Source organism: Nymphalis io, chromosome 17 (genome assembly GCF_905147045.1).
Source record: "Nymphalis io chromosome 17, ilAglIoxx1.1, whole genome shotgun sequence".
Classification (NCBI taxonomy): Eukaryota; Metazoa; Arthropoda; class Insecta; order Lepidoptera; family Nymphalidae; genus Nymphalis; species Nymphalis io.
The window spans coordinates 2,251,677-2,273,591 of NC_065904.1; the positions used below are offsets into that span (position 1 = coordinate 2,251,677).

General features: G+C 32.7%; 2 protein-coding genes across 3 annotated transcripts; one reads left to right on the top strand and one right to left on the bottom strand.

Moving 5' to 3' along the window:
• The first annotated feature begins 1,464 nt into the window (after positions 1–1,464).
• LOC126775012 (phospholipid phosphatase 1-like) lies at positions 1,465–9,492 on the top strand. Its single transcript, XM_050496727.1, has 6 exons — positions 1,465–1,777; positions 3,312–3,466; positions 4,346–4,536; positions 5,161–5,275; positions 5,487–5,654; positions 7,168–9,492. Exons 1-6 carry the CDS (start codon positions 1,711–1,713, stop codon positions 7,279–7,281), a joined length of 810 nt encoding a protein of 269 aa, XP_050352684.1. The 5' UTR covers positions 1,465–1,710; the 3' UTR covers positions 7,282–9,492.
• LOC126774958 (threonine--tRNA ligase 1, cytoplasmic) lies at positions 9,489–20,210 on the bottom strand. Of its 2 annotated transcripts, none has more exons than XM_050496640.1 (14): positions 20,105–20,210; positions 19,210–19,454; positions 17,975–18,146; positions 17,530–17,607; positions 16,618–16,875; positions 15,974–16,120; positions 15,334–15,443; positions 14,836–14,991; positions 13,362–13,539; positions 12,358–12,480; positions 11,848–12,026; positions 11,333–11,507; positions 10,770–10,884; positions 9,489–10,260 (listed from the first exon to the last, which is right to left on the bottom strand). In XM_050496640.1, exons 1-14 carry the CDS (start codon positions 20,153–20,155, stop codon positions 10,106–10,108), a joined length of 2,142 nt encoding a protein of 713 aa, XP_050352597.1. In that variant the 5' UTR covers positions 20,156–20,210; the 3' UTR covers positions 9,489–10,105. The 2 variants fall into 2 exon arrangements, with proteins under 2 accessions (XP_050352597.1, XP_050352596.1); XM_050496639.1 differs by having other exon boundaries at positions 19,980–20,165.
• Positions 20,211–21,915: the final 1,705 nt, after the last annotated feature.

A 21,915-nucleotide genomic window follows, 5' to 3' on the forward strand; every position in this document is an offset into this window, starting at 1 on the left:
ATCTTACGAATACTATAAAGAATTTTACTTGGCAATTTTTTTGCTTATAAATTATTAGAAAAAAACAAATAAATCCATTCAAATATAATCTAGTCACATTAGTATTTTATCAAAACTAACCCTTCGTGCGGGTAAAATAAAGAGGCTTTGTGCAAGCTCGTCTGGCTAGGTACCACCTACTCATCAGATATAGTACAAACATATATTTAGATAAAAAGATAGAAAGATATTGTAAAACAGCAGTACTTGGTATTGTTGTGTTCCGGTTTGAAGGGTGAGTGGGCCAGTGTAATTACGGGCACGAGGGACATAACATCTTAGTTCTCAAGGTTGGTGGGCGCATTGGCGATGTGGGTGAGGGTTAACATTTCTTACAATGCCAATGTCTATGGCGTTGGTGACCACTTACCATCAGGTGGCATAAAAAAAATCAATAATAAGATATAAGCATTTGCTAACCTATTCTTATATTTCTGTGCTATTACATCGTACAGCACGACGATTCATGGTAATATTTTTTACTTAATTTAAAATGAATAATATGTTATTTATATAAGGATTATTAAAGTTTTTGTTAATTTATCCTTTATTTTTATATACTGTGAATTATCAAAAAAAAATTAGATATTTTAGGGACCTCCCAATCTCTCATAAAAAGTTTTTGTGTATCTGTTATGGTTTTGACAGAGCTCGCTTCGAAAGCGCGTGGACCGACAATTTTCTCTTCGACTACGGCGCTTAAGCTGTAATATAGGCTATATTACATATTAATATGTTGTACATCAAAAATATACAATATTACAATATTTACATGAAATATAGCATAATATACTTCCTATAATTATAAACTAAAGTACCTAATAATATAAAATTTGTATTAAGTAGTAATTTTCATATTGTGAATCGGGTAAATTATGTTTCATCACGTGACCCTACTATAGGCGCCCGTTTGGTCTCATAGACTGATTGACGACCTGGATTCAAATCCCGATTCCGACTTATAAAAAGTTAGTAAGTTTTTAACTGAAAACTCAACGACTAGGTTTTTGAAAGTTGGTAGTCGGTAAGACATTGTTCTTGCGCCTCTCTCTGACCGTGTCGTACATTTTACCGTCCCAACTCATAATATAAGTGATATTGTAGATAGTGTATTTGTTCTTGTGCTGTGGTTTACGTACTATAATATCTGTTGCACAGTTTGCTTGTCTTCTTGCCACCTTGACCGATATCAGTAACCGACATCACATTAATTTATATAAAAAAAAATATACGTTAAACATACGTTGTTTTAATGCTTTCTCTGTAATATCTAATAATATTAGCATTTATTGAATTAATTGTTTATAGTAATAATATAAAACAAAATTCAAAAATAAAGTTTCCTATTACGAGTTAAATATTTTTACTAGTTGGCAGCATCATATGTGACAATGACAGCTTATAAGTTGACACTTGACACTGAAAATTACCAAATATCAGACTGGAGTTTATCTGTTTAATCGGCATCAGTAATCGTAATAAATAATAGATTGTAAAAATAAATCAAAGAATGTACACAAGCGTTATCATGCTGTGATCACAATAATTACGCTATTATTACATCGATATAGCTATAATTAACGTAATGCGCAGAAGGAAATCCAACTGAGTGCCAGTTGCAAGTGTTTTCCCAAATGATTATTTAATTCAATGTGTGATCTTGGTGTGTGAATGTATCTCGTAAAAATGACGAACAAACTTAAATTATTATGGTCGAAAACAAACCGCTGGCATCGAGGTTGGTCTTACTTTAATTAATCTTTTGTTTTATTTCAAACTTATACGTGTCTTATAACTGCATACTATAAAAGAAAGTGCCCCGACGCGTCTGTGTGTCTGTTTGTTTGTCTGAAAGCGATAGATTCAAAAACTACCAAATGGATTTATATACTGTTTTCACCGATGGACGAAGTAACGAAGCTTTAGGTTGTGTTATTCATTAAATGCTGAAATATGATGATGATTGTTGAAAATGTCGAAAAAAATCATGCCGACGACGGCGGGAGCATTAGAGTATTAGTAGAGTAATTATAATTTAAAAGGAAACAAGTTTATCAGCTTCCTTTTAATTTTTTTTTCCAATGCGTAATTCAAAAGTTTTAAGTGTCATACTAATTCCACAATAATTTTCCTTAATATATTTATGCTTGAACAATGTAGAAATAATTATATTACTTGCATAAATTGTATATAATAATTTAATCATGTATGTAAAAAGCAAAAGAAATTTTCTCAATTTAAACAAGTGTAGAATTAATGTTTTAACTCAGTAAGAGTAGCTCATTAAAATGATTTATGTCGCAGTTTGCACAATACATACATTCGCCCATATAATGTCATTTGAAAAATAGGCTTTAATCATGTAGTGTGCTTAAAGCACAAAGTATCTCTTTTTTATACTAATGGAAAGAAAATGATATATTTTACTTATTAGAAATAAAATTGAGTTCAAAAATTTATTGAATGCAAGTTCAACTAAAATGCAAGTAAGTGATAACTAAGAAATAAATATTTTCTACAACATTTTAAAGTTGCTGCTGTAGTTGTTTTGTCATAGTTAACCACTTTTTCCACTTTTCAAAGGCTAGGAATATATTTTACATTATTGTAGTATTAGAAATTGTTAAATAGTTATATAATGACAATGTTATGTTCAACATATTTCAACTAATTTATTGCAATATTTTTATCACTAATGGAAAATAAATGGCAGTAAAAACAAAATAATGTCTATTCCAATAGCAGGAAGAGTAAATATATAAAAAAAAAAACAACTTTGACCTTCAATTGACAGGACATGTCAGTTTAACTATAAGATAAAAGTATCGAATGGTTTGTATGAATTATATCTGAATAAATAAGCTATCAGGTTCAGTGGTCAATTAAACAAAATTGCCAGATTTAAAAATAAATTGTTATCTGATAGTTACTCAAAATTTTCTTATGTATAAAAATTTAGTTTTCGCCCGCGAGTTGAGGTTTTCCTCCCAGGAAGGTGTGTAAAAAAATAACTATGTAAAGTGAAGTAAGAATGTCCTCCCTTGGGGTTCAAACTTGCTTTATACGCAAAGGCGTAACTGACAGACAGGTTAACTTTCGCATTTATAACGTCAGTATAGATTTCGAACTATGCTTCTTGAAAATAAATATTCAGATAATTTTATTGATTAAACAGTTGTGTCTATTTGAAAAATATATCTCAAAAGTTTAAACAATTTAGAATTTATAAATGAGCAAAAGTAATTGAATATTAACTGATTGTTTCGTTGCAGTTATTTTCATATTCCTATTATTGGAATCGAAGCTATTTCCCGGTGGTAAGGTTGGTTTCCAGTGCAACGATCCAGCTCTCTCCCACCCTTACACTGGCGACACCGTCAACTGGAAGTGGTTGATCGGGATCACCGTGTTCTTACCATTAGTTGTGGTAATTATTATTCATGCATATTGAAGTAATTTAATTTGGACAAAGTGAATAACTTTATAACAAAGTTTATAGATTATTATTAGGGATATATCTTTATTATGAAACTATAAGTGCGGGCTCTTTTTTTTAATTTTTATTTATTTGTAGAAAAGGAAAGCGGACGAGCATATGAATCACTTGATGGTAAGTGATCACCAACGCCCATAGACGCATACATCACCAATGCGCCACCAACCTTGGGAACTAAGATGTTATGTCCCTTGTAATTACACTGGCTCACTCACCCTTCAAACCGGAACTCAACAATACCAAGTACTGCTGTTTTGCGGTAGAATATCTGATGAGTAGGTGGTACCCAGACGAGCTTGCACAAAGCTCTACCACCAGGCTCTGTACATATATTTTTATAAGAGACTGTATATACAGATTATATAAGCGAAACTTTGATAAATATTAGCAGTATATGTTTTCTTCTAAAAAATATTGTTTACTTATCCTGTTGCACAATATCATATTACTTTTAATATTAAACAAGATGTAATAATATGACCTGATTGTCTAGTATATTTGGGAAATCTGTCTCAGACTCAGACTTGAGCAAAATGTAATCAGATTAATGATTACGATTTCATTTTTTATATCATCATCAATCACCGTTACAGATTAACTTTGATTGATTCTGAAGAGAACTCGCTGGGATGCTCTTGGGCATTTACTTCACTCACTCACATTACTTTTTTGATTACTTTCATTATACTGTAATCGCTATTGATGATTAGACATTGTAATCGTAATCATTAATTGGATTGCTTTTTGCCCAAATCAATGTATGTATATATATAATATGATGTAACAATATCTTTTTTTTTTCTTTTACAGATGCTTATAGTAGAGAAACAGAAGGATAAGACCGACGTAGCTAAGCAAAAGACGATGATATGGTACAAGGAGTATTTATATGGCTTCCTGATTAATTTAACATTTGTTCAGTGTGTTAAATTTATAGTTGGGTCTCCGAGACCGCACTTCTTCGATACTTGCAGCCCTAAAGAGGAAACCACGTGTGAGGCGTAAGTGCGATTTTTGAATTGTAAAACTAAGCAGAGTGTGTAAAATTAAATGTATATAATATTAATTTTAATTCGTGAATAAGAATATCTATTGGGTATAGATATATATCGAATCCATAGTGAATATCATAGATTATTTAAAATCTCGACCAATGATATCGAGTAAATGGAATGTCAAAGTAGTTTGTTTGTCTTTGCTCCTCTTCTAATTGGAATAGACTAAAGCAGGGATCGAATCAAGAATCTCAATCGTTAGTCTTTTGTCATTAATTTTTGTAATGAATTAATAAAACGCAATGAGTCCGACACGGTACCCTTAGATTTAAAATCAACATTATTTTTTTATGAAGTCATTTATTATCATATAAACCAATAAATAAATATGAAGCGAAGTAAATAATATTATAGAGTTGCTGAACTAGCAAATGGCCCACCTGGTGGTAAGTGGTCACCATCGCTCATAGACATTGATATTATAAGAAATATTAACCAACACTTCACAGCAAGGTATCGAAATAATGGCAAAATTTTGAAATTCTTTGCTATTTTAGTCTTAAAACGAATATTTTTCCTCGACTCCTCGTGTTTTTACAATATATATGTATATAATATATATGATTCCAGTTCCGAGTATGTATCGAGTTATACCTGTACTAAAGCGTATTGGTTGAGTCAATCCGACAGGAGCTTCCCATCTGGACACACGTCTCTAGCTTTTCACACTGGAATTTTCATCATCGTAAGTGAAAAATCGTTATTTGATAAATAAAAAACACATCATCCGTACTCAATGTATGCAATACGAGAGACATTTCAGTAAACACAGACACACACATAGATACAAAGTGACGTACACATACAAACAAACCCATTCGTAAATCTGACAAATTACAATGACCACAAATTTGGGAGTTAATAAGTACAACAGCTGTACCTTTTTTATTTTACAGTATTATCTCTATCAAAGGGCGAATAATTCGCGATCAACGCAGGCGGTCCAGTTGTTGTGTGTGGCGGCGATGGTGTTCTGCTCCGTCACGCGGATGACTGACCACCGGCACCACTGGTGGGATGTGGTCGCCGGCGTCATTATATCTATACCCATACTTCTATACACTGTGAGTATTATCCTTCTGTAATTTGACGAGCCGAGTGGCGTAGTTGGTAGATACTTGCCTTTCACGCCGAAGGTTGTGGGTTCAATTCCCACGCAGGATAGACATTTGTGTGCATGAACATGTCTGTTTGTCCTGAGTCTGGGTGTAATTATCTATATATGTATGTATTTACAAAAGAAAAGTAGTATATGTAGTATATCAGTTGTCTGGTTTCCACAGCAGAAGCTTTGTACAAGCTTAATTTGGGATGAGATGGCCGTGTGTGAAAAATGTCCCAGGATATTATTAAAAAATATATATATTGCTAGGAGCTCTTTAATTCAGTGTGGATACCATATTTGGTATCACCACCCTATCACCACGAATTTTCCGCTAAATAGCAACACTTAGTATTCATATGTTCCAGTTTGAATGAGCCAGTGTAATTACAGGTATAAGGGACGTAACATTTTTGTTGCTAGATACCCGTGTTGGGGGCGTATTATTTATTACGGCGCTAATGTCTATGAGTGATGGTGAACTTGCCATCTGCCGTCCACATACTAATATTATAAAATTTTTTTTTTTTTTTTATATTTGGGTTAGGTAAATTTTTACTTTAAAATACAAGCTATATATATAGCTTGTATATTATAACAGTAACAGTCTGTTAATGTCCCACTGCTGGGCTAAGGCCTCCTCTCCCTTTTGAGGAGAAGGTTTGGAGCTTATTCCACCACGCTGCTCCAATGCGGGTTGGTCGAATTTCAATGAAATAAGACACACGCAGGTTTCCTCACGATGTTTTCCTTCACCGTCAAGCACGAGATGAATTATAAACACAAATTAAGCACATGAAAATTCAGTTGTGCTTGCCCGGGTTTGAACCCACGGTCATCGGATATGATTCACGCGTTCTAACCACTAGGCCATCTCGGCTTGACTCGGGCAATGACGCAGGACTGAGCCAGGGTGCCCACGGCACACGTGATCTGTTCAAAGGAGCAGATGCAGCCTGCTCCCGCTCAGAACACGCGCTATATTATAACAATTAGTTTAATATATATAATAATAATTATTGTAAGGCTATACAGCACAGGTTCTTCTCACATAAGCCTTCTGACGTACTGTCAAATAATATGAAGAATATTATCCCATAGACAATCATTACTTTTTAACTATAGTTAGACATATCCCTCGCAATCACATAAAGTACACATTGTCTGCTTAAACATTACTTAAATATTTAAGTCTAACTCAACTATTTGAGATATCTTATAACTGCGCATAGTGAAACGTCAATTTTAAACATCACTCAAGTTTGAGAGTGAGTACTTACGACCTTTTGCTACTCACAGTAGCGAAATAAATGTTGAAATAAAATAACGACGCCTTCAAAAAATATATACAATAAGGAACGTAATGATCTTAGTTGTTCCTTATTTAAAATTTTATTTATAAAAAAATAGATTTATTTATGTGTTTTTTTTTGTACTTAACCAAAAATATTAATTCATAACGGTGTTTGTTTCAGATATTTACTCTTTGTAGAAATTTCGAATGTTTGATACCAAAGGAAAACGTCGAAAACCAGAATCCACAAGATTCTGTTGAGAAAAGTGAGATTATGGAAAATGCAATATCATAAATGTAAAAAAAAATAAGTTATAAGTATTTATTTATTGTGAGATTGTATTGTGATTAGAGATTCTTAGATATAAAATGCATTCAAATTTTTTTTTTTAAATAAAAAATGACATTAAAAGCTATTTTTATAATCTGTACACAAACTTAAACTGTAACAAGCTTTATACTTTTTTTTGAAAGTGTCTAATTTAATTGTAATTGATACTAATATTCCTCTACTTAGTGATATTTTATAATAAGACATATATGGAATATCTATTCTCAATAGAAATGTAAAACCAAAATACACTTTATTCAAGCCGACTTGACAATTTATATTGAATTTACTTTAAAAAAAATTAAATATAATATTAAGCTGCCACTGGTTTGATTGTATACTCTACAATATAGAAATAAAAATAAAAGCTTATGGCTGTAAATGTCCCGCTGTTGGACTAAAACCTCCTTTATGGACTCCTTTGAAGATGTTTGTTAGTCTGTAATGGCAGGTGGAAATTTCCTTAATGTCTGTCTTCACAAGCTTGTCGAAAACGCATTAGCGCTTTCTCTGATTTGAACCCGTTTAAAGTTCGTGTTGTAACCATTGAGCTATATCGACTTATGACAAGCAATAATCATGTCATATGATGAAAGATATACGAAATGAAGATTATAGAAATTGACTCGAATCCAATTGCATTTATCAAAAACCTTCCAAACTATCAAATGAAATTACCTAATAAAGATATGTAAGTGTATTTGTAAATAGTTTGACAGAACTAGAATTTTCAATAAAAGAGATTCAAATTTAAAAAGAAAAAGAGATTCAGGTCAAAGGTTTTCTTTAAATATATTGATACAAACGCTGTTAGTTGAGAGAAATGGCTTTTATACATTATACAAAGGAATAGACTTGAATTGATAATAATAATAATTGATAATATGTTATTAAATCTGTTTTAGAATATTAGATATTATATATGTATACTCAATATGCTCTTTGTTTTTTTTAGTCTGTGAAATATGTTATGCCTATATGATATATGATAATGGAAAAAGATGCTCATCAGTTTTTTTTTTTCTGTGTAAACCTTATATTAAAACTTCAAAGGTAAAGTGAAAAATTCCAAAATAAATCATATATTACATAATGTATTTGAAAAAAGATATATATTTTAGAAATAATATCTGATAATTTAGGACAAATATTCGTTTGAATATTTTGAGATGTAAAAATCTGAACTAAACTTCTAAAGAGCGTCACTTATCAGCTTTAAGCTAGTCAGCCTGTGATTGTCCTATTTATTTATATTTTATTATAAAATCAATTACATTTTATTTATTATATATATAGGATGGAGCCGTAGTTATTAGGACTATGTATTTATTAATTTGTTTGTTTTTTTATGTGATGTATTGGGTTTTCTATGGTATATAGTATGATAAATGGTGTTTTTCCTCAGGCTAACATGAATTTGAATTTTTGCCCATCCACTTTGGCGCCATTTATTGTTTATTGTATGTTTTTATCGATATAATCTTATGTATTAAAGTATGTACCTTTTGTAAAAGTAATACAATATAAAAGATGAATGAAATTTGATACATGGAATATTTAGATTTTTGTACATAATTAATATTTAATGTTGACTTATATTGCTGATATTTTATACAGCAAGAATAAGGAATTTAAAATATCTCAAATCTTAATGTTTTAAATAGTATTAGGGTGAGAGACCCAATTATGTGCACTTAAAATATATAATTAATTTTAGATTTTTTCTTATAACAAAATATATACAACTTAATTATCTTGTCAAATAAATTTTAAATTGTCTGTAATGAACTTAACCTACACCCATTTGTTGGCATATTTGCAACCAGCAGCTCCAAATTACATTATGATTAAGATTGATCATATTTGAAGTTCAGGGCAACAGGATTCCGGAAGAGGTATAAGTGTCGTAGTAAACGATAGAAGCTCGTAGCGCTTGTAGAGAACTTCGTAGTAGGTGGGGGCCTTTATAAGTCATAGCCACGATGCGATAAAGGTGTTCCTATTGGTTATGCACTCCTATTATATGGCACGGATTTATTGTTTTCAATTTTAACTATTTTAGGAATAAATTTTAATCCACATATAAGCCGTAAGCACATGCACTCAGTAAGTAGTCAGAAGGAGGAGGATGCTTTATATGGAAAGTTTTTTTTTTAAATAAAACTAAAAAATATTTTTTATTGTTTTATTCATTCACCGTTACTTACAAGAAATAAATTAAGAAAAACGTAAATGCATGAGCAAAATTATAAAAATTGAAACATTACATCTCAGGCTAAGTCTAGGGTATGAAATTATATTTAAAAATAAAAACAACACTGGTAGCTTATTAAAAGAGTCACAATTCTATATGACATGACAGAGACTTGAAAATAATCTTTAGACTAAAATGCAAATAATTCAAGTGTGACAAGAGAAACTGCGACAGAATCGTGTTCACTTATTTTTATATATTGTACTCAAATTTGACCTTCAATAATCACTCGCCAAATATATATTTTATTAAAATCTAATTAAGCCTTTAGACAAGATATCATAACTTTTAGCTTAGACAATAGTTTCATGAAATTTTTATTATTCTAATTAAATTTAAGTGACTTTTTTGTTTTTAAAATTTTAACATCAAAAATAGTAAGTGTTGGTAGAACTTTTAACATCATCACAACTGGTGTTTCGAACAGCTGTATATATTAGACAATTGTTTAAAAATATCAAGAATCGGAATTCTAAATTTTAATTATTCATTCGTTCTAATGAAACACCAGTTTGAGTAGAGCGAGAGTTAGAATCATTTAAGTAATTCGCTGTCTTCTGCTATGGTTTTCTCATTGACGAGCTTGGTAAAGTGTTCAATGAGACCTTCTATGGACATCTCCCCGTGTACTTTGTTGTCACGGGTACGGACATTCACTGTTCCCGAGTTCTTCTCTCGTTCACCAACAACTGTAATATTGAATGTATGGTTAACAGTGTTAAGCAAAGTTCTAGTTTTTTACGTTGACATTAACGGTGATTTATAAAGAATTTAAACAGCGCCATCTAGTAACAATAATCGGAATTCCATACAGATCGCAGTTTATAATAAAAGAGTATTTATGTATTAATTGATTGAAGTACTTATCTTAAATTAAATTGTACTCAGTATTAAACATTTAAACTAATTTCTGCATAAAAAGATCTTATTCTAAAATTTTGTGTTTTAATTGCATATATCAGATAAGGCACGCACGGTTTAAGTTTTCTGTATAGAAATTAGGTGTAAGTAACTATAGTAGATATAGTTCTTAGAAAATAATCAAGGAGTGTGTGTGCTTAGGTTACGTCTCTAGTCTAACTTCAGTCGGGCAATTTAAATTGCGTAACAGTTTTTAATTTCAAATTTCGATTTTGATAAATATATTTTCTATAATAGATTTAACTAAACAGATATTAAATTACTGTTCTCTATATACCTAATATATAGTTGAACTGCGCAAGCTGAGCGTTCCTGACTTTCTTGTTAAGTGTGTCCCCCGCATCCGTGTCTACCTCCGACATGAAGCCGCTGGCAAACAGCTTCTCATTTACCTGAAAATTTACAAAAACAATATTAATTGCTTTATCTTTATTTGTATTATAAAGCTGGATAATGTATTTAATCGCACTTATCTCAAAAACTAAATTAAATTTCGCATATTGAATAATGTTTAGTCTACAAAAATGTTAACCGATATGGAATATACGAAATATTCAAATTTGGAATATACAATGGGCAAGGACAGTTTACATTTCTCATTTTGAACGTTAGATCATCCAATCTATAACATAAAGTGTATATATCTAAATGTTGGTTTTTAATGGTAATTAGAAGTGTATATAATAGAGACGGTTCTATTTTAAAAAATATATTTTTTGGAGATGGTTTGGTGATGTATATGGTTTTACCGAGGGGATAATGGCTTTTCTAAGGAGAATCCGATATGGAAAACATATATTGGTTAAAGAAATTCGACGAACAAGAGATTTTTCAAGTTACCTGAATGGCATAGTCGTCGAAGACTGGTCCGACGGGCACAACTCGTGCCTGCCGGGGACTGAGCCAGAAGGGCCACTTTCCAGCGTACGACTCACTCAAGATCGCTATCATTCGCTCCACGGAACCGAGCACCGCTCGGTGAATGATCACAGGTCGCTTCTTCTCACCGGATTCGCTGAAAATATATTTATTAAATGAATGTCATATTTACAAATGTTTTTTTATATATATAACTGCTTCATTGATATATATTCTTGACTAATATAAACTTAACAGCAGAAGATTTGGTTATGCCATATTTTATCGAATATAAATTATTTTAAGGTTCAAAGTGATCTTTGTAATTGTTAGTTTAGTTTTCTCTTTATAAATTTAAGATGTAGAAAAATATATATCTTATTAGTAAATCAAAAGCCGAAGTTCAGTCGCCCCAAGATAGCAATATAATTATTAGTTGGTGATAGAAGATCAGTGTAGTATAGGCATGAAGCTAAAAATTGAAATAAAAACCATACCTGACATAGGTCAGGTTGAATCTCTCTGGCAGCTGGAAGTCCAGCTGTATGGTGGCGCACTGGTGCGAGCGTCGCAGAGCGTCCTGTATGGTGATGTCTATCTTGGGCCCGTAGAACGCTCCATCCCCAGGGTTCAGCTGCCACGGTCTACCGAACTTGTTGAGGGAATCCTCCAAAGCCTGGAAGTTTAAATGGCACATTTATACCAGTTTCTGATGTAGATAATGTGGCTACTTTTTTCTTTTTTTGTTTAATTACAAGCGGTGTTTACATATAATTAGTTGTTATGCTATTCTATGTATATATTTTTGAAATCTATTAAGTATTATATTAAGTGTATACAAGTGTTGGTAAACCTTAATAAATAAAATTGGTTATTTTTTTCTATAATTTCTGATAAATCTCATGTTTCAAAAAGTAAAAAAAATCTATATTATTGTCCTTAAAAATTAACTAGCTTAACTGCCAGAAACGACTTATAAACTAGTGATAAATAAAAATGATGATGACCTTCTCAGCTTGCTCCCAGGTGGCGATGTCTCCGAGGTACTTCTCCGGCCTCGTCGACAGCTTCAGTTGGAATGTGAACCCGAATGTCGAGTACACGCAGTCCAGGAAGTCGAGGCAGCCGAGCTACAGAGTAAACAAGAAGAAATGAGGCATGGTAGCTATCATGTATTAATGTAGTTGGAGATGATCATTCATTTAATTCCGACTAGTAAGTCATACAAAGTTCCTTATCTATTGACGTGAAGTTTATAAACATATCCTACAGCAGCATAAATTATTCTCGTCATTTTATCTTATAAAAGATTTTTGGACACATAAAGTTTGATAATTCAACAATCGTTAATCGAATGAGCATCGACGTAAGTACCGCTTGTGTGTGCATGAAGTGATCTTAGGCATTCGCGAAGTCAGGATTTTCCTCTTAAAAGTCTAAAAAGAATTAAGAAATGCCTTTTTAAAACTACTGGTCTCTAATGATCGTTCTCTGTTATACATTTTTATATATTGCGAAAGTTTACTATAAACTTTTTTTATGTAATAGGTAGGCGGACGTGTAAAATTGGCCAATGATAAGTCGTCACCGCCGCCCATAGACATTGGCGTTGTAAGAAATAATAACCTCTCCTTACATTGTTAATGCTCCACCAACCTTGGGAACTAAGATGTTATGTCCCTTGTACCTGTGGTTGCACTGACTCACTCACCCTTCAAACTGGAACGCAATAATACTAAGTATTGCTGCTTAGCGGTAAAATACCTGATGAGTGGGCGGTATCCACCCAGACGGGCTCGCATAAAGCTCTTTCACCAAGTGAAGTTTTCTTCGGTGAATATTTACTATTGAAATTAGCATAAGCGTTCAGGTACACCCTTATTTACGCCTTTGCGCTCATTTTTACACGATGTGTCATTCACCATCTAATTAACTGAGTAAAAAAGCATGCTCTCTAGCGCCAAGCGAGCACGAGTTGAATGTAACACATAAGAGTGTATCGTGTGCGCACCATCTCCTGCTCGATGTGCGCGGGCGCGCAGAAGATGTGCGCGTCGTCCTGCTGGAAGCGCCGCACGCGCGTGAGGCCGGTGAGCGCGCCGCTCAGCTCGTTGCGGTGCAGCACGCCGAAGTCCGCGAGCCGCAGCGGCAGCTCGCGCCACGAGCGCGTGCGGTTGTCGAACATCAGGCTGGCGGGCACACGGAAGCAAACACACGTGAACATCTTTGACATTGCATCGCCGCGAGATCATGGATAATCTATGGTATTCATTGTGGATTTGCAAAAAGTGAGGTTCATTAGAGTTGCTATCGGAACTTTGGAAGTACTTTTTTTTTTTTAAATATATAAGCTAGCGCTTGACTGTTATTACACCTGATGGACAGTGATGATACCTAGAAGATAGGCATCGCACTCCATCTTAGACTGTATCATCACTAGCACCACCACCAGCCTATTCACTCTGGACTTGAATGTACCCATATTGTAGGTGGTGGGAAAAACGGAGGTCGGGAGGGCATTCCAGATCTTAGCGGTGCGTATCAGAAACGAGGGCGCAAATCGTAGTACAATTAAGTGAATATGTTAGGTGGACTAGTGTCGTATTATAAAGAAAGATAGATAAGTCTGTTTGTCCTTCATAAGATAGCAGAACTATTAGCAAATCTCATAAAATATGTTAAGCTAAGGTTTGTTTATATTTATTCCTTCAATTGCAACAGGATATACATATAAGTGGTACATATTTACTGGTGGTAGAGCTTTGTGCAAGCTCGTCTGGGTAGGCACCACCCACTCATCAGATATTCTACCGCAAAACAGCAGTACTTGGTATTGTTGTGTTCCGGTTTGAAGGGTGAGTGAGCCAGTGTAATTACAGGCACAAGGGACATAACATCTTAGTTCCCAAGGTTGGTGGCGCATTGGTGATGTAAGCGATGGTTAACATTTCTTACAATGCCAATGTCTAAGGGCGTTTGGTGACCACTTAGCATCAGGTGGCCCATGTGCTCGTCCGCCTTCCTATTCTATAAAAAAAAAATATAAGTTTTTCGGGATAGAACCTTCGAGTATTATAATTCCAAAATGATTTTGAAGAGATGAGAGATAAAACAAAAGAGGATTTAATGAAGGTAAACGGTAAAAAAAGATTATACATACATTGAAAAGACTGCCTCGTTATTCTAAAATATGAAGATACGGTATGTACCTTCATATGTAAGCAGTTAGTATAATAGTTGCCTGGTTTCCATAGCACAAGCTTTGTATAAGGTCAATTTGGGATCAGATGGCCGTGTGTGAAAAATGTACCAGGATATTATGATCCTTATGAGCTCACTCAGACTGTAATAAAACAAACCCACACCCATCGGCTATCACGTCGAGGGTGTGCAGCGCTCGCATCAGCGGCGCTCATACTCTCCTCCCACTAGCAATAATAAGCCACCGGAGAAATATAGTAATAAATAAATAGATAGTTCCTCACCAATGTCCCGGACAATTCATAGGCTTCAATGCAAATGTCTCCTTCTCCACGTCGAACGAAAACATATTCTCAGCGTAGTGGGCCCAGTGACCGGAAGTCTGCCAGAGCTTAGCGTTGTACATGTTTGGTGTAACCACTTCTTGGAAACCTCGCTTCCTGTGTCACAATAAATAAAATCAATCATTACTTGTTAAAATTCTGAATTAAATAAATCATAGAGCGAGACATTTCAGCTGTGTTAAATTAAAATAGATATGTAGATAAAAGAGATAGGGATGTTTGGAGCATGAATCTTAAGAAAAGATTAATATTAGCATTACTGAATTCTAAATATTTATATGCCTAATTTGTTTTTATATTTGGACCGTGTTGTACGGAAATGTTTCAACCCATCTTACAATAAAATTAAGATTAAAACTAATACTAGAAATTTTTCAATAGAAATGTCCTAAATCGTAAATTAATGAAATCATATTCTGGGATAATTATTCTAATCACCTGTATTGCTCCCGGATGAAGTTAACTAGGTTGTTGTATATGTGTGCCCCACGGGGCTGGAAGAAGCAAGATCCGGGGGACAGCTCGTGGAAGAAATATAGCTCTTGTTCCTGTGGACACAAATTGGAATTTAGTTTTTATGATACTTATATTAATATAACAGGCGCTTGGCCCGCGGCTTCGGCCGCGTTATAATCGACTATTTAGATCAGTGTTCCTCGACCACTGTGCCGCGGCACTTTTGTGTGCCGCCAAATTTTAGACATAGTTATGTTAATATTATTAAATATCTAATTCTGTTAAAATAAAAATCCTTTTAACAGGAATAGATATTCAAATCTATAAAATTGGATTGGGTTCGTAATCGATTTTACGCAGTGTGTATAGGTAAGTAAATAATTTTTAAGCTTATATTTTTCTTTGTGTACCGCCAATTCGTTAAAAGTGAGCCGCAACAAAAAAAAGGGTGAGAATCACTGATCTAGATAAACCAATTGGTAAGACCGACTGGGCTTATGTCCCCGGTTGGGCATTTATAAGGTTTTTAGATTTTCCTATCGAGACTTTCAATAGCATCCTGGAAATACACTTCCGTGCCTCGTGCTTAGAGCGTAGAAGAAAACAAATACAATTCACTTACCCTACCAATCTTCCTATGGTCCCTTTTCGCCGCTTCCTCCTGTATAAGCTCCCATTCCTTCAGCTGTTTGGGTTCAGGGAATGATACACCATAGACACGCTGCAAGCTTTCTGCATCGGCCTTACCCTCCCAATATGTGGCGGAATTCTGTAAACATTTATTATCTGCTTATACGTTGTACGAGCCTTTACGTATAAAACTAATGGTTGCAAATAAATAACTCAAGGACGAGAGATTCCCGACCGGTGCCCCCCCCCTCACCCCACCCCAGTGTTTCGCAATGCACGCTTTGTTAACACTAACCCTTTCTTAGCTGTGTAATTTAAATATTTTATATTATATTTTGTATGAAAGTTTAATCTGATGATTTATTAAAAGTCATAGAACAAATATTGTTTTTGATGTTAGTTATAAAGTCTTGAGAGGTTATAAGATTTTACAAATAACTCTTTATATATGTTAATATATAAGTATAATATTTATTTTGTGTGTTGTGCAATAGGGAAAGAGTATTAAATAAATAGAGATAGCAGTATTCTTAGTACTGTCAAATTAGTATAAGAGTTTCTACAGAACAATATGGCTGTCAATTAAATAAAAAAATATTAATGGAAAAATAATCGCACTCGATGTTAAAAACTTACTTTGGTCACTTTTAGTGCCTTTACTTTCCCCGTATGCCTCACATGTGGCCCTCTGCAAAGATCGATGAGCGGACCACATCTGTACACTGTAGTGGTGGCCGTATCCACCTTCTCCTTGAGGATGCGTATCTTAAAAGGGTTGTAATCGAACATCTCCATCAGCTGTTCCTTGGTCAGTTCTAGACGTTCAAAAGGCTGCTTCTCCTTGGCTATCTTCTTGACTAGTCCTTCAAGTACGTGGAAATCTGATGATGATATCTGCAAATGATGATTATAGTTTTTTACACTGCTTTTCATGCTTGGGAGATTCATAAGTTGAATTCAATTTCATTGAGGTGGTGCTTTTATGAGGAAAAGGTTTTTGCCTGCCTGATGTCGACCCCTCTGGGAAATACTTTTGCACATGCTGTGCCTCTCATCTTACTGATTAAAGGAGATACCAAGGGTAACAGTAAAGAATGCATTAAATACAAACATTTGCCTTAATCAACCGATATACTATTATTTAACTTTTAAATATTTAAGATAGTTCTTAGTTGTTGTTTCACTTAGCAAATATCATTCAAAGACGCGCCGAAACATTAGACAAGAAATCAGATAGACAAATAAAAACAAGTAGATAAGCAGACGGGCCAATGAGCCAACTGATGGTGAGTCACCATTCCCATTAGCCACTGGCATTGTAAGAAATATTAACCATACATCACAAATGCACCTCCAACCTTAGGATATAAGATGTTATGTCCCACATGCCTGTTACACTGGCTAACTCATCCTTCAAACAGTTACACAATGATACTAAGTATAGCTGTTTTGTAGTAGAACATCTGATGAGTGGGTACCTACCCAGCCATGCTCGCTCAAAGTCCTAACACGAAGCAAAATTCTTTTATAAATACAATAATAACTTACACCTTTCTCTGGATAATGCATATCGTAGTAAAATCCTTCTTCTATTGGCGGACCGTAGCATAAGTGACCACCATATACCTTAAACAAATAAAAACATATTATAATATACATGCCATTCAGAATTTATTATTAAACATGCTGTGTATGATACAAGAAATTTATCACAAGAGATACAAGTATCCAAATCTCATGTTTGTGTCACTCGGTTTAATTTCCTTATTACGTCCACAAATTACAGCTGTGAGGAATGGATAATATAAAAATCATAGATACTGCACTGTTACGTGATTATGATAAATGTTTATTTTTTTAGTGTCCACTTTACTATCAAATATTACAAATCAATTTATGAGGCCAGGCTTTTATCAACAAATAATGATAGCACAATAATTTAATATACTATTAGTAAAAACTCATATTTTTTACAATATTCTTAAATATTTACCCTTTCCATTGCCTCCCCGAGCATATGCGCAGAGGAATGCCAAAATACTGCCTGTGCATCTGTGTTGTCCCATCGAAGGAGTTCCAGCTTGCAGTCCCCTTCCAATGGTCTATCTAGATCCCAAAGCACATTGTTGACTCGAGCAATAATTGTAGAGTCCGCTAAGCCTTGGCTGTAAGTAAGGCCAATTACCATTAAAGTTATCAAAACTTCTATTATATAATAAAATTTGTTTTTAGTGTTTCCCTTCACTAAGTGATAGTCAATTTTGGTCAATCGCTATAGCATAAAATGCAGAACAAATGGTGTTTCGATACTTATTCTATATAAAGTAACAGATATACTACTACAGAATACTTTATTTATTTTGAATAGTTAAAAAAGTATTTGACACATTTTTTTTTCAAATCTAAATTATTTTTTTCTTTTTATATTCATAAAATACAGATTAACAAAACTGTGTATTGATACATACTTTATAACAGATAAACTACTTACATGATTTTATTTTTATATTATTAAAATTTTCTGTCAAATTTATACTTACTATTCACTCCAAAACTCGCTTGTGAGCAAATAAATAAGGTCATAAATTATTTTAAATTGCCAATAAATAAACAGTGGGATAGCTATTGTGGCAGCGTAAGATTTCAAAATAATAAAAGCATAGCATTACTTGATGTGGAACTATATTATAATAAAGCTGACATTATAGACGTAGATAAAAAATTGTAAAACAAGCTTCATAAATTATTATAACAATAAAAATAGACAATATATTACTTATTGATCTTTATCTATAAGCTGTCAATTACTAATATGATATAAAAAGTATGTGAAAAGGTTATTTATGAAATCAAAATATTGCCGAATGTTTCTCTTATACGCTACAACATAACATACCATGGTTTAAATTTTGCTCTTTGAATGAAAAGCAACTAGAATTGTATTGCACAATACGTGCAAACCAGTGCTATACGCTTTTTATTTAAATCGCTAATTCGTAGCAGACTTAAAACTTGGAAAAAAGCTGTGATGTGTGATATTTTATTTTGTGTTTAAATAAATGTTGTCAGGTTTAATGAGTGTGTAACTGGATTATTATGTTATTTATATATAATTTTATTTAAATAAATAAAAAAAGAAAATACAACATTGCATTAACTATCGAAACAGGTATAAAAAACGAGCAGGAGCTATAAAGCATAATAAGAAAACAATATCATGATGCTTACCTGATACCCTTTGCAACATCATAGGGTGTTGTCTTCCAAGCCTTAGCCTCAACTGTCTTGCCGTCAGGTAACGTCACCACTATACTTAGGTCCGGTTTAGAGGCTAACTCTTCTTCATATTGCGCTTTGAATTTGTCCCATAGATCTATACGCTTTTGAATAAATTCTGGCCATGGTTTTAATTCGGAGACACTTCCAGATGATTCTTCTTTCTTTTTCTTTTCCTTCATAGCCTTTTTTTGAGACTGTAAGAAAATTTAATTGTTTTTTAATTTTTATAATCTAATAAGAAATACAAATAATATTAATAGCATACTATTGTTAATAAATTTGAATATATATACGATTGTAACAATTATATTTCATATTTAGTTCTATTAAGGAATCCTACATATTATTTTCATCATTTTTGGTAAAAAGGTTTATGTAGTTATTAGAAATGTAGAATGACGATTTAGTGAATGTGTTGTTTTTAATTTTTTAATAAAATACAAATAAAACAGTAGTACGGATATGGATAATATTTTAAAATGAAACATTAATAACAAAAAATATATATAACAGGTTATATACAAACAAAAAATATATATTCATCAATAAATCAATACATACTTAATTTCAAATTTTTATATATAATTGTAAAACATTAAGAAAACTTTAGAAATGTAATAACTAAAATTCTAAATAGAGGAAGGATTTCAAAATAAATATATGATTTCTAGGAAGTGTGATATCATTCCAGTTGGCATTTCTGATGAAATCCTACAAACCCATGTGGCATAGCCCTCTTTGATGCGGACCACGGAGAATCTATGCAATTTGAATAATTTTAACATCGCTCATGAAGCGAACAGATTGACGTGTAAAAAATAAAATATTGTGCTCAAAATCCTGCCTTTTCGTTTATGTTTAGATTCTGAATTTCCGCTGCAGCCGTGTCGCCCATGATGTCGTCGGCTCACTTGACAGATGACATATGACAACTGACAACAGATGATAAATTCTTTGACATGACGTCAGTGATTGCTACTGCTATTGCAACATTGAGAAATAAATATATTTTTTACAAAGTAATAATTATTTTTATATAAATTATACTTAATTTTTGTTCTTGTTGAATAATATTATTGACTTACCCTTTTTTAATTAATTGTTATAAAAACTGGGTATAAGCATAAACGTCATATATGTAGTGTCATAATGATTTTTCTTACATTATTTGTTTTACTAAATTGATGCGTAAAAAAATAAATTTATAAAAATTATTTAAATTAATAGTGTTTTAAAAATGTCTATGTCTATCCCAAGAGCTCGTCTAGATACATTGCAACATATAATATCATCGTTTAAACAATTTGAGAAAAAACTAGATAAGCTTCAAGATGATGTGAACTATCATGGTCAAACGCTCTCCGAGCTTCATATAATGTTGGCCAATATATCAACTGGAAATATTTTAAGTAGCATTAATAACGGAAAACTTGAAGACGTAAAGAAACTAGTAAATAAAACTACGGCAATGCGTCATGATAGTAATTTTTATCATGAAAAACCAATTAAAACAAAACGTAGAAATACAATACAACCGTTGACTTCTAAACTGGCATCAAAAAGTTTTCAAGGTGAAAGGAATGCAACAAAGGCAAATGATGTGCAATCATATAATATAATGAAAATGCCAAGTAGTCCTAGTAACGCTTTAAGTGGAAAGCGTGCGAGGCAAAGAAAAAATGAAATACCGCGGAAAAATACAAAATTGAGAAAGGAAGATAAAAACCAACCTTACAGTCCCCAGTTGATTTTTTAAATAAGATTCTGTATCATACCGCTACCTAATTATAACTTACTTATTTTACAACCTTTGGGAATATTAAGTACATTAAAATGTTTAGTGTTCTAAAGAAAACATTAGATTAAAAAATTACTTCTTTATTTCTTTCAAAAACATAAATTATTTTATCATGACACCAATTACTATTGTATTTCTCAAACTTTGGTGAGTTATTCGGGCGTATCTACGCTTGCGAAGGTTCCTGATCCAAATATCAATAATTTTTCTTTTGATGTTTGTCCTAAGATAATAAAAACGATTTATGTAGGTACTATTCTACCTGTGCGAAGCCGGAATTACCTCTTCTATGCTATTACTGTTGTTTGTGTTTGTTGTTTCTTCATCTGAAGAGGAAAACAATATTATCTACCGTTCATACAATATTATATATATTATGATAAGCCTACCAATTATGAGGCGCTTTTTCGTCGCAATAAAAAAATATTTTTACAACATGATTTTGAAAATTATAAAGGTTTCTACGTCTTTGTTACCCTACGACCTTCAAGCTAAGTAGGATTAATAACTTGTTGTCCTGTTAATTTATTCACATTCACATACCAACTTTTTGGACTTCCTTATGTAACTAAATATATTTATTAACATTAGATAAACCTAATTGTCGCAACGAGACAACATTCCATTTTTTAATTAGTTATTTTATTTGCTCAATTTTTTAAGTACAAAATGTCAACGCTAATGTTATCTAAGCGAGTTTACGAATGCACTTTAGTCTTACTTGCTAAATTATAAATTGCTTAAATTAATTAAGTACATTCATTTCATAAGCTTCCTCGTTCGATGTCTGAATAAATAATTTGTAATTTATTAATTTACTATTTTATATTAAATGAAACGAAAAAAACACTATTAAT